The following is a 12,776-nucleotide window of genomic DNA, read 5'->3' as shown; positions in this document are numbered from 1 at the left end:
TATATATATATAATATATATATACATGTACATGTATACATGTATGTGTATATATATATAATATATATATACATGTACATGTATACATGTATGTGTATACATATATATAGTACATTTAGAGTATGCATATTAAAGTACATATATAAAATTTGACTTTAATCTAACACCATATATATAGTACATGTATACACACACAAAATAACTCAAAATGAGTCAAAGACCTAAATAGAAGAGCTAAAACTATACAATTCTTAGGAGAAAACATTGGGGGTAAATCTTCATGACCTTGGATTTGGCAATGGTTTCTTAGATATGACACCAAAAGCATATAGCCCAAAAAAGAAATTAGATAAATTAGACTTCATCAAAATTTAAAACTTTTGTGCTTCAAAGAAAACCACAAAGAGAGTGAAAAGACTATCCACAGGAGAAAACATTTGCAAATCGTGTATTTCATTAGGATCTAATATCGAGAATATAGGAAGAACTCTTACAGCTCAACAAAAAGACAAACCAATTAGAAAATAAGCAAAGGACTCAAACAGGCATTTCTCTGAAGAAGATATACAAATGATCAAGCATGAAAAGATGCTCAGGATCAAGAGCCATCAGGGAACTGCAAATCAAAACCACAATGATATTATTATTCACACCCATCAGCATAGCTAGTATCAAAAGACAGACAGTCAGTGTTGGTGAGAATGTGGAGAAGTCTGAACCCTCAATATACCGCAGGTAGGAATGTAAAACAGTGCAGCCTCTGTGGAAAACAATTCGGTGTTCTTCAATAAATTAAGCATAAAATTACCATAGGACACACAATACTACTCCTAAGTAAAAGTTTAACGAGAATTAAAACATATGTCCACACAAAAATGTTCCAAGTGCCCATCAACTTATCATCAGATAAACAAAACATGGTATATGCATATAATGGAATATTATTCAGCCATAAAAAGGAATGAGGTACTGGTATATGCTATATTGTTGAAGAACCTTGAAAACACCATGTTAAATGAAAGAAGCCAGTCACAGAAGGTCACCTACTATATGATTCCATTTATATGAAATGCCCAGAGAGAGGAAAAAGTAGATTAGTGGTTGTCCCTGCCCCTAAAATAGTGAATGACTGCTTACTGGGTACAAGGTTTCCATCTGGGGACATGAAGATGTTCTGTAACTAGATAGCAGTGATGGTTATACAACATTGTGAATGCACTTTATGTCAATGAACTGTACACTTTAAAATGGTAAATTTTATATTATATGTATTTGTCTCAATATAAAAAAGAAGAGAAAGCACCCATTGTGGTCTTTGCACATGGTAGGTATTCCAGTTGTTGACGTTAATGACTACATAGCATGGTTTGAGTCCATCTCAGCTTCTAGTGACAGCAGATTTTGCCCTGCATAAACAAGGCCCTATGGATTTACCAGCATTCTCTAGCTACTCTGCCTGAAGATCATGCACAAAGGCTTAGCAACTATACTCCTTCCCCCTTTAGACCAAATCCCACCACTGTGCTAGAAGCCTTCAAAGAATTCCTAGACCACTTCTTGCTTCCTGCCAGCCACTAGAAAAGTTGACAGCTTCATTCTCTATTACTTAGTTAAAGCTGAGCTTGCCACTGTGAGTTAGGGTGGGAGGTGACAGTAAGGAGATATTTCATTGGACAATGATAAGACAATTACAAATTCGAAGTGGTACAAAATCCCATTATTCTGAAATCATATAATTAACTCTAGAGCAGAGTTTCTCAACGTTGGCATGTTGGATATTTAGGGAAGAATAACTCTTTGTTGTGGGGGTGCCTATCCTGTCTATTATAGCACATTTAGCCACATTCCTGGCCACCACACACCAGACATCAACGTTACGCCCCAATCCTGAGAATTGAAAACATCTCCAGATATTTTGTTGCCTAGGAGCAAAAGAGGCCTCAATTGAGAACCACTGCTCTAGACTAAAACACCGAACATCTTATCTAATATTAACATATACAAAGTGGTGTACCTTAGGGTTATGGGGCTGGTTGGGAAATGAGAGGAGAGGGCAAAACAATCTAGACCACCTTGGACTGCCCTGGATTGACTTCTTGAAGGCTAACATGTCTGGGAAAGGGCCACGGGAAAACTCAAGCAGAGAAAGCTGAAAAATCTTAAAAGGACGTTCCTAGGACCAGAACAATGGCCACCCAAACTAAGAGGAGTTAAGAGTAAGGCACAAAGCACCTGGTGATGAATGTAATGCCATTCTTCTGCTTATTTAACTCCCTGGTGAATGCATGATGCTCAAAGACAGTGAAGAACTGGTCCCTGCCCTTTGCACTCTAGATGCCTATCACCTGTGCCCTGGGGATAAAGGCGCCTATTCAGATACTGCCCAAAAATAAAGACGGCAACTGCCTACCTGAGAGTCCCGTTTTCTCCTTTGTCCAGGCTGGTGAATCGGCTGTAGAGGCGGGTGATCTGACTGTGGGAAACTGAAGAACACAAAATTAGTCCCAGTTGGCGAAGTCATCCTCTACTTGAAATGAACTTGAGTCTGGCCCTTCAGAAGTCAACTGTCTTTCTGGTCCCAGCCCACCATACACTTCAAAGAGAGTAAAACAGGGAGTTGTCTCAACTCTCACTCATTTCTAGAGTGTCAAAACATAAATTTTAAAAGCTAACGGAAGGAGTTAGAAAATAAGTAAATTAAGAGCAATCAAAATGGACTCTTAGGAATGAAGTCTGGACTTCATCAGGACTATACACTAAATGTCAAGTGGTTAAGATTTAGCAAAACAGGGCGCCTGGGTGGCTCAGTGGGTTAAGCCGCTGCCTTCGGCTCGGGTCACGATCTCAGGGTCCTGGGATCGAGTCCCGCATCGGGCTCTCTGCTCAGCAGGGAGCCTGCTTCCCTCTCTCTCTCTCTCTCTGCCTGCCTCTCCGTCTACTTGTGATCTCTCTCTCTCTGTCAAATAAATAAATAAAATCTTTAAAAAAAAAAAAAAAAGATTTAGCAAAACAAAGCCAAATTTAGTATAAAAGGAAATTGTGAAACTTTAACCTTTTTACTCTTTATACCTTTTCACATGACTTAGAGGCTATTAACTGTATGCTCTGATTAAAAACACATACCTATTAATCAGTTTGAGGTTTCAGGCTGGCAATGCCAGGTTGGTTAACTTGTACTTAAAGACTGGGGCAGATTCAATTTTTATTTTTTAAAGATTTTATTTTTAAGTAATCTCTATACCCATCGTGGGGTTTGAACTTAGAGAGTCCCAAGCTCCATCAACTGAGCCAGCCAGGTGCCCTGGGACAGATTCTATTTTTATAAAATCTGGTTTGTGGGCACCTAGGTGATTCAGTGGAAATCTGGTTTGCTCCGGCACCAAGCTTTAGTGGCTTTTCCCTCCCCTCAGAACTGACATTTAGGTAAAAGATCACAGGGTCAGGTCAGCTTCTTTTCTGTGACTGCATGAGCTCCACTGAGTTCCCTAACCCAGAAAGCAAATTAGGCAATCTGTAAAAAGATCAGGTTATCAAGAGATGGTATCTACAAGGAAGCTATTTTCCTCCTAATTTTTTTTTTTTAATTTTAAAGATTATTTATTTATTTATTTGACAGAGAGAGTGAGAGAGGGAACACAAGCAGAGTGGGAGAGGGAGAAGCAGGCTCCCCGCTGAGCAGGGAGCCTGATGCAGGGCTCTGATCCCAGAACCCTGTAATCATGACCTGGGCCGAAGGTAGACATTTAACAACTGAGCAACCCAGGCGCCCCTCCTCCTAATTTTTTTTAACTCAAGCATAAGCTGGCAATTAAAATGAAGTAATAACGGCAGATACACAGTAAGAATTTGAAAATGCATAAAGAAATTTCTGGGCAGTAGTTTAGTTTCCTGGCTGATGGGAAGTAGGAGGGGAGAAAAAGGACAGTTATCAAAGGGGAAAAGACAGGAGCCAAAAAGGGTGTGGTAAGTGTGACTCTGTCCTAGGCTGTACCTTCAGGGGTTTAAAAGGGATGGCTGAAGGCATGCTGACAGTAGCCCTCCTCCCTCAGCTCAACAAAATCTACTTGGACTTTTAGGAACAATGGGACAAAGTAAACCGGGGCACAGCGGGAGAAGCAGGAAGTGAATGGCCTGGAGCTAGGATGAGAAGGCACGCTAGAGGCAGCAGTGAATTCTTGAGCATCAGATTTCACCCCAAGCTGGGCTGTGGGTACTACCTTTCCAAAGAACGCAGAGAAGAATCAGTCCCAGCCAGCACAGAGCCAGCCCAGAGCCCGCAGGTGCCAGGCATGGAGGAGGTAGCTGGGGACCCACTGCCAACCCGTGCTCTCTGGTGGGGGTCAGGTAACAGACCGATCCCATTCATGGCACCACTGCCTGCCTACTCAGTGAGGGGTGAACGAAAAGGGCTGCGGAGTGAACTCTGTGAGGCCAGGAGAGGAAAGCACTTGGCAGAGTGTCTGGTACAGGGTAAACACTCCAGGTTAACCATTCGCATCACCATCCTCACATTGTGAGCCTGGGTACAGTTTCACCGTTGCACTAATTAATCTTCACCTTTCTCCTCTCTGGTAGCTACAGCCATTTTCTTCAGGAACCTGACCTGTTTACCCTGGCTCTGGCCTCTGGCCTCAAAGGATGCTCTAGAACTGAAGGTCCCTTTAGTTTAACAAAAATAAGTCAGTTAAAGAATGACTAACTTTTCCAAAAGATTTTCTGAAAGAACAAATCTTGTTCACAATCTCAACACTACTGTTTTTCATTTCTTATACAAAGAAATGTATATAACCATTCAATACGACCCACTTGGATACTTTCCATAGTTGGAATACCTTCTCATTCATTCACTCATAATTTTTCTGTGTTGCTTTGGAGTCCTTCTTAATAACTGCAGAATATTTAGTCCACTGGGTCAGTTTTTAGTACCTAGACTATTACATACTTCAGATTACTTTCCTTTTAACAGGAAAACATTAAATTATATTTCTTTTTATACTAGTTTGTTTTTTAAAAATATTTTATTTTTAACTAATCTCTACACCCAACATGGGACTCAAATTCACAACCCTGCAAGAGTTGCATGCTCTCTGGACTAAGACAGCCAGGCGCCCCCTTTTTGCAATTTGAGAAAAGAATCCACACACATTGTAAAAACACAGATAGTACAAAAGCGTACACAATGAAAAGTCTCCCTAACAACCAAGTTCCCCAGTTTCCCTTGCCAGAAGCAAACACTATTACCAGTTTTTTTGTGAATCCTTCTAGAAATTCTATATATGTGTATGTATGTACAGCTACTGATACAATTTTGAAACTGGGAGGAATGTTGTCGTCTAGTCCAACCCCCTTCAACTAACAAATGAGCCATCAGACATCTTTCTAATCTAGATTATCTCAAAGAACATCTTAAAGTATGATTCTAAAAAGTCCCTTACCAAGTACTGGTATGGTATTACATCCCATATTTCAGAAAAAAGATCAGCTTATGCCTGATATCCTTAAAAATATGGAATGCTTGGGGCACTTGGGTGGCTCCTCCATTAAGAGTCTCCTGGTTTCAGCTCAGGTCATCAACTCATGGGTTATGGGACAGAGCCCAGCATCAGACTCTAAACTGGGGGGCGGGGCATCTGCTTAAAGATTCTCTCGCTCTGCACACCCGGCCCCGATGCTCATGCACACTTCCTCTCTGTCTCTCAAATAAATAAATAAATAAATAAATAAATCTTTTAAAAAAACACATGGAATGCTTCACAAATTTTCATGAACCATAAACCTGCTATCTTCCAGGCAGAAGGGGGTTATATGGAAATCAGTAGAGAAATGTACAACCAAATGTCAACTTTTAATATAACTCGATATGGTTAAATCTCAATCTATGTCCTAAACTTCAGAATTTATTCTTTTTTTTTTTAGATTTTATTTATTTATTTATTTTGAGAGAGAGAGAGAGGGAGAATGAGAGAAAAGATGAGTAGAGGCAGATGGAGAGGGAGACGCAGACTTCCCTGCTGAGCCCAAGGTGGAACTCAATCCCAAGACCCTGGGATAATGACCTGAGCTGAGGGCAGCCACTTAATCAACTAAGCCACCCAGGCATCCCCAGAACTAATGTTTATTAAGAAGAAAGAGGAGAAAGAGGAGGAGGAGGAGGAAAGCAAGCTTCAATTTAGGTGCCAAATCCACCATGACAGAGAATATAAAGCAATCTCCAAGGTGCAGAGCTCACAGCAACTTCAAGGTGCAGAAAGATATTGGAACTGCCACAAGAGAAGGCTGGAAGGTTTCCAGTAAACTAGTCTCACCAGAAGGCACTAGGCTAACAGGACTGGTGCCCCAAACCTGCACCAATTCTTGGTAACCGAAAGGAAGTCTCTGGAGTTGACCTCTCCGAAAAGGGTGTGGACATGGTCAAGTGTTGAATGAAGCTATATTTTTCTCCACTAATGGGCAAATAATTATTTTATACTGTTGGAAGATTACTTGAAAGACTCTGCCAATCTGACTACAGAACTTTCTATCATGAGGCCTCATGCTCAGAGGACAAAGGCATTTCAGAGAAGTACCAATGACTAGGTAGGAATGACAAAGGGAAGAATAAAATGAAAAGGGAGTAAGAGAAAAGTTATTTTTCCCTTACCGTTATCTTAAATCTTAATACAGAACAGACTGATAACCTAGGTAAAGCATACTAGTACAACCAAAGGTAACTCCAGATAAAAGATTGAGAAGTTGAAGCCTGAATCCCAACCATTCCATACTTCAACACTTTCTGTTTCCCCTGACAGAGGGCTTCAAGAGCTGGCCTACTCTCTAAGGGAACCTATAGATTAAAAGAGACTTAAAAGATATAAAAGTAACAACAACAAACCACCTTGTTCTAATTGGGGAGATTTGAATATGGACTAAATGGTAGATAATATTTTTAAATTACTGTCAATTTTCTTAGGTGTAATATAGTACTGAGGTTAAGTAGGGAAATCAAAACCCCTATTCTCAGGAGATACATGCAGAAATACTTAGAGGCGAAGTGTTCTGTCACCTGCCTTTTAAATGGTTCACCAAAAGATAAATAGATTTATACATATAAATAGATAAGGCAAATACACAGCTAAAGCTATATATATTTATCTATATGTAGATAAAGCAAGATGTTAACTGCTGAATTGAGGTGAAAAGTATATGGATATTACACTACTTTAACTTTTTTGTGCATTTTAAATCTTTCATAGTAAGTTGGGAGGAAAAGTACATAGCTTTACAAAATCCCTTAACCCCAAACCAACTAAAGGTGTTAGTTATATGTGATTTCCTATGCCAGAAGATAGCAACATGGCAACATGGCTTGGCAGGTGAAGGGGTTCTTGCATTTTTTTTTTAAAGATTTTATTTATTTAGGGTTCTTGCATTTTGAGATATTTTATTCTCAAGCAATTGCCTTTGCCAGGCTTGTGTTCTTTGTTGAAACCACAGAAAAAAACCCCACTATTCTATCATCACTATACCTTCTCAAACAAAACCTCACCAGCCTGTAAAACTTACTTCCTAAACCTGTTTAATACCAGCCCCATACCACATGACACATACCAGAACTAGAGACTAAAAGTAAATGAATGTAAAAAATAATAATTAAATTAAATTAATGGGCATTTATTATTACTCCACTGGTTTGAATTGTTTCTCACAGATTAAATGACTATTTTTAAAAAAATGGTTTTAAGTAATTCACAGCCAGTTTACTGCTACAGTTAAGTGAACTAAGAGTGGAGATTACAGAAACTCCCAAGACCGTTGTGATTTCCCCCAATGGTAACTTTTATTCAGCTGGGATTTAATATATGAAAATGCTGATGTGTGAAAGAAGGTAATGGGACAAAGACAATATAGCAAATGTTTTTTGCGAACACAAAATGTTTTAAGGGATGCCTGGGTGCCTCAGGTGGTAAAGCATTGGACTCTTGATCCTCAACTCAGGTCATGATCCCAGGGTTGTGAGATCGAGCCCTGCATTGGGCTCTGAGCTGCGCATGGAGCTGGCTCAAGATTCTCTCTCTCTCTCCATCTGCCCCTCCCTGGCCCACACTGCCAATCTCTCTCTCAAAAAAATTTTTTTTCAATGAAAAATGTATTAATTTTCTTTAGACAATTTTTTTAAACTGTTATAAACATTAAGATGTTGATTTCTTTAAAAGTTTTATTTCTGTACAATTGGGGAAACAACTTGATTTCTAGTCCAATGCTCCCTGAAAATATGAAAAGCATAAAATACTGTCACTTCTCCATTTATATAGCCCTAGACATAGTTTTATAACTAGTTCATACAACTATTTTCCCAATTAGATGACTCTTATCTATGGTTCAAAATAATAGCTGATACTTAACTGATACTTATATATCAGGCACTATTCTAAGTAGATTATATAATTTATCTCATTTAATCCTCTTAAGAATCCTATGAAGTAGGTGATATTATTATTCCCATTTACAGATGACAAAACTGAGGCTTACAGGTAATTCTTACCTAGAATTCGTTTGCCAAACACTTGAGAGATCACATTTCAAATACTGGCTAAGCCAGTCATGCAGGAATTCTACTCAATTTAGACTTACAGAAAATATGTTTAAACATAATCAATTCCAATGCAAAGCTTTCATAGTGAATATAAAGTCAGTTTTCCTCAATTATGCTACATTTTCTCACAGCCAAAGGGAGTAGTAAGACGTATTACTTGTTCTTAACTTGAAGTGTTTCTGATTGATAGTTCCCTAAACTTTTTTTTTTAAGATTTTATTTATTCATTTGATACAGAGAGATACAGGGAAAGCATGAGCTGGAGAAGAGGCAGAGGGAGAGGGAGAAGCAGACTCCCCACTGAGCCAGGAGCCCGACATGGGGCTCCATCCCAGGATCTGGAGATCATGACCCAAGCCTAAGGCAGATGGCCAACCATGTGAGCCACCCAGGCACCCCTGATAGTTCCCTAAACTCTTAATGAAACAAGAAGCAGATGAAAACTGGACAAATCCCACTTCTCCACCTCCCCCTCGGGTATCTGTTTTTAGTCTTCTAAACCTTTTATATCATGTTAAAATTACTACTTTAAAAATCAACTCTGGTGATGGACACTAACAGGATAAAGGGATGGCTATGTAGCTGACTGGAGTAGAATGCTCGTGGAAGCCACCCAAAATGTCCTAAATTAATTTATCTAAATCTAATTCATTCATTCCTGGATCAGGGCCCAACTCCGGCTCTCTCCAAGACCAGCCCACAGACTCAGTCTTCCCTGAGTCTGAAGGAGCATGGCACACAATTTCAGCTACCTTATGTCGTAATGCTAATCCTAACTCCTATGGGCATCTTTTGTCACCATCTGCTTTGAGTGCCTAGCATACAGATAATGCAAAAATTCCGTAACTACTTATTCATTAGGCTTTCTGGCTTAACATCCGTTTGCATTGGTTGTGGTTGAGAATCTCCTTCAAGGTTTGATTCACTTTTTGGCAACTAGGGAAACAGCTCTTCCAGGAGTATGTACTTCTGTTCCTCCACAAGCCACGCAGTAAAATAACTCCAGTCCTATAGAGTCCAGGGTCTTTCCATTTTGTCAAATGTAAATATGCCCAAATGGGATTAGTACTCCCTCATCTTGAGGCAAAAATACCTTTTTCTCATCCTCACTGTGGCTTGCACTTCATGATTTGACTTTCTATTTTAAGTATGAATGCTTTAACTCTGGTGTCACCTTAGACCTAAAGCAGTTCTTATATTTACAAGTGTGGTCAGAAGTCATGACCACAACATTTAATAAAATGATTGCTGACTCCCAACTGCCTTTATTTCTACTCTTAAAGAGTCAAAATGAGTCATCAAATGACCATAAGGTCAAGTAGCCAAACAAGTACTATACATTATAACCAGCTAACTACTTTGTCTTTCATCCAAAATCAGTAGGTGGTGTGCTTATCACCCCTAAAAGTATTTATGGAGAGGCTATGGGCCATCTGTTAGGGAATGCTAAAAGCAGTAAACCAATCTGCCAAGGGTGGGGGCTAGATAACATCCCTTCCACACTGAAGATTTTAAAAGCTAAATCTGTTGAAAGCACAGGACAGCATTCCGTTTCTCTCAGGCCACCACTGTCTGTGAAATTATGTAGTTCCCTCAGCACCCTTCAATATTACCTGCATATGGACCACTGAATTACTGGTCACCTCATCATTAAAGACAGGTTATCATGAAGAGACAGAGCTCAGACAGTTACATAACTTACGTAAAATACAAGAGTCATAATGGATTGCTGAAAAAATAGTGTATGCATTATCAAGGGCTGTACAAAATTGTGTGATTATGTTACACAGAGCTTCTGAATTCCCCAAGCCCTGTTTCCCCTATGTTCGGTTTAATGAGGAAGAGACTGGACTATAAAAAACATCAGTGCCTAGTACAAACTCGCACTGAGATTTTGGAGCACATCCAATTTCCATAGCGACTGCATAAAGTACACCAGCATAGTAGAAATCAATATATCTGAAATTAGGACAGTAAGCATCCTCAGTCTAAGTAAAAAACTGGTGGTCACAGTATCCGTGCTTTTTTCTCCACAGGTTCAGAATGAAATCTCATACTCTCAGACCCCTCATTGTTTAAAGGTCTGCTGTCACCAGGTCACGTCTTCCAAAGCCTTACTATAGGATCTTGCTTTCTGGATTCATCTTTCCAGTTGCGGAAAGAATTTATTTGTGATTTCCCACAGTTGACAGTGACTTTAAGTGCTTGCCCGGAAACGTCATAGGAACGGATTGTGTTTTCTACAGGATCCATCCAGAGCTCCTGAATTCGAGGTTGGCGAGAGAAAAGATAAAAGAAAGGAGTTCGGGGACTTTCATAAGCAGGGTAAGAAAAAAGAGCGATGCCTGTGCTCTAAGGGTGATCACGACTCCTGCCTTTGAGGGGAAGGACAGCCCCACAGGGGCCAGAGCCCAGCATCTACGAACAGGTTCTCCAGCCCTCCGCCACGAAGCTCCAGCGCTGGAGGCTGCTCAGTACCGGGCAACCTCCGAGCACCCCAACAACGGACCTCAACGACAAGCAGCCGTCGGTTCTGAGGCCACTCACAGGGGCCCGGCCGCTTTCCCACCCCCTACCAGAACTCACAGCCAGTCTCCTTCTTGATCTCCTCGAGCTCTTCGTCCCGCAGTAACGTGGAAGCCCGAGACCCCATCACCGAACCAGGAGCTCCTTCGGGAGCAGGGGCGTCTGAAGCGACGGCGGCGGCGGCGGGAGGGAGTGAGGGAGGGAGGGAAGGGAGAAAGGCCCAGGGGTCAAGAACCGTGAGGGCAGTGTTTCTACTGCGGACCCGAGAGGGAACCCAGGGGTGGCAAGGGGGGGCGGTCCCCGAGAACCAGCCAATGACGAGCGAGGCTGCTCCCGGCGCAGAGGCCGACGTCGGCGCTTGCAGCTCCAGCCCCCGAATGAATCAGCCCAGCGCAGGGCCGGGTATTCCTAAGGACGGACCACGCCCCCGGAAGCATGATGCCACCGGCCTTAAAAGGGCAATGCCACTCTGGCTCCACCGACCGCAATTAAAAGGGAAACGCCATCGACCCACTGCTTTACAGCGAGCTAGCCTGAGGCAGGCAGCATAGCCAATCTGTTTTTTACAGAACTCTAAAAGTGGAAATCCCACCCACAGGTGGCAGGGATTGCAGAGAGAAACTATAAAAATAGACCAAACGTCTCCTGGGGCAACGCTAGGGTGTGTCTCTCGGGAACTGCATGCTGGGAGTTCCACCTCCTCCTTTTTCTGGAGGTTCTCCCTCCTCCCGGCCGCTGGGGGCGCTCGGCAGCCAGCCTCCGGGCCGCGCGCCAATTGGCTCCTTGGGAAACAGCCGGGACCTCTGGTTCCGCCTGGCTGGCGTCCGCTCTTCGGTGTGGGTTTTCAGTCCCGTGTACTTTTCTCCTGTTTTTCTCGTCTTTGTCCTTTGATAACCGCCAACGCCAGCTTGGAACTCCCCGAGAGTTCTTCCTTCGCAGCAGTACCTCCTTTTTTAGTTCAAGGCTGAAGCTGTAGGAAGTCGAGCTTCATTTGGCTGAAATTGGGACAGGATTTCCCAAACTTCCTTCGGGGAAAAAATAACCTAACGGTGGACGAGATTGAATTCCTAGCGTATGGCCCGCCGTTTATTTGGAGTTTCTTATTTTGTCTTAAAAATTAGGAATCTTGCATTTTATTTTTATGGTATTTTTGTTTTCTTGAAAATGTTTAAGCCACCCGTTAACTAATTTAGCTATCTCGGTGAACCAGTTTTCCTCTGGCTTCAGCGCCTTTTCACCGCCTCCCCACTCTTCTGAGTGTTGCATAACTGGTTTGAGATAGGGAAGAACCAAACTCTAAACACTGTTATTTAGTACCTAAACTACTTTTAAGCTTTACCTAAGGGTTTGACGACTTAGCATAAGGCCAAGGTTTAGTCTCACTGAGTCCTTTTCATGATTAACCTGCCCTCGTCTGATCTAGTGTTGTCTCCCTTCACTGACATGGCAGCCTGATTGATCATGCATAAATTGTGATAATTCTAGGTCACTTATGCTTTGGTTGGTAACATTGTCAAATTCTGGATATATTACTAATGTAGAAGAGGCCAGAATAATTTAAATCCTAGATATTTCTGGGTGAGCAGCTTATGGCAGACATTTTGCCAGCATCGGTTTTCTTTCATTTGTTCTTTCAGAGTTTCTTTCTTTTCTTTCTTTCTTTCTTTCTTTTTCTTTCT

General features: G+C 41.4%; 2 protein-coding genes across 2 annotated transcripts in view; one reads left to right on the top strand and one right to left on the bottom strand.

Moving 5' to 3' along the window:
* The window catches only part of LOC111160400 (calcineurin like EF-hand protein 1), a 43,411-nt gene extending 31,945 nt beyond the window's left edge, over positions 1 to 11,466 (bottom strand). Inside the window, exons 1-2 of the mRNA XM_022523499.1 lie at positions 11,158 to 11,466; positions 2,410 to 2,482 (exon numbers count right to left, since the gene is read on the bottom strand). Coding sequence (XP_022379207.1) covers positions 2,410 to 2,482; positions 11,158 to 11,224 — 140 coding nt within the window. The 5' untranslated portion in view covers positions 11,225 to 11,466. The remainder of the gene's footprint in view (positions 1 to 2,409; positions 2,483 to 11,157) is intronic.
* Positions 11,467 to 12,071: 605 nt separating this feature from the next.
* LOC111140659 (exonuclease 3'-5' domain containing 1) overlaps positions 12,072 to 12,776 on the top strand; it is a 31,628-nt gene continuing 30,923 nt past the window's right edge. The window contains exon 1 of the mRNA XM_022492862.1: positions 12,072 to 12,169. The gene's annotated coding sequence lies outside the window, so the exon portion shown is untranslated. The remainder of the gene's footprint in view (positions 12,170 to 12,776) is intronic.

Source organism: Enhydra lutris, unplaced genomic scaffold (genome assembly GCF_002288905.1).
Source record: "Enhydra lutris kenyoni isolate GAN:26980312 unplaced genomic scaffold, ASM228890v2 scaffoldscaffold4, whole genome shotgun sequence".
Classification (NCBI taxonomy): domain Eukaryota; kingdom Metazoa; phylum Chordata; class Mammalia; order Carnivora; family Mustelidae; genus Enhydra; species Enhydra lutris.
The sequence above is the reverse complement of the archived record's forward strand: the minus strand, read 5'-3'. Positions and strand labels throughout refer to the sequence as shown.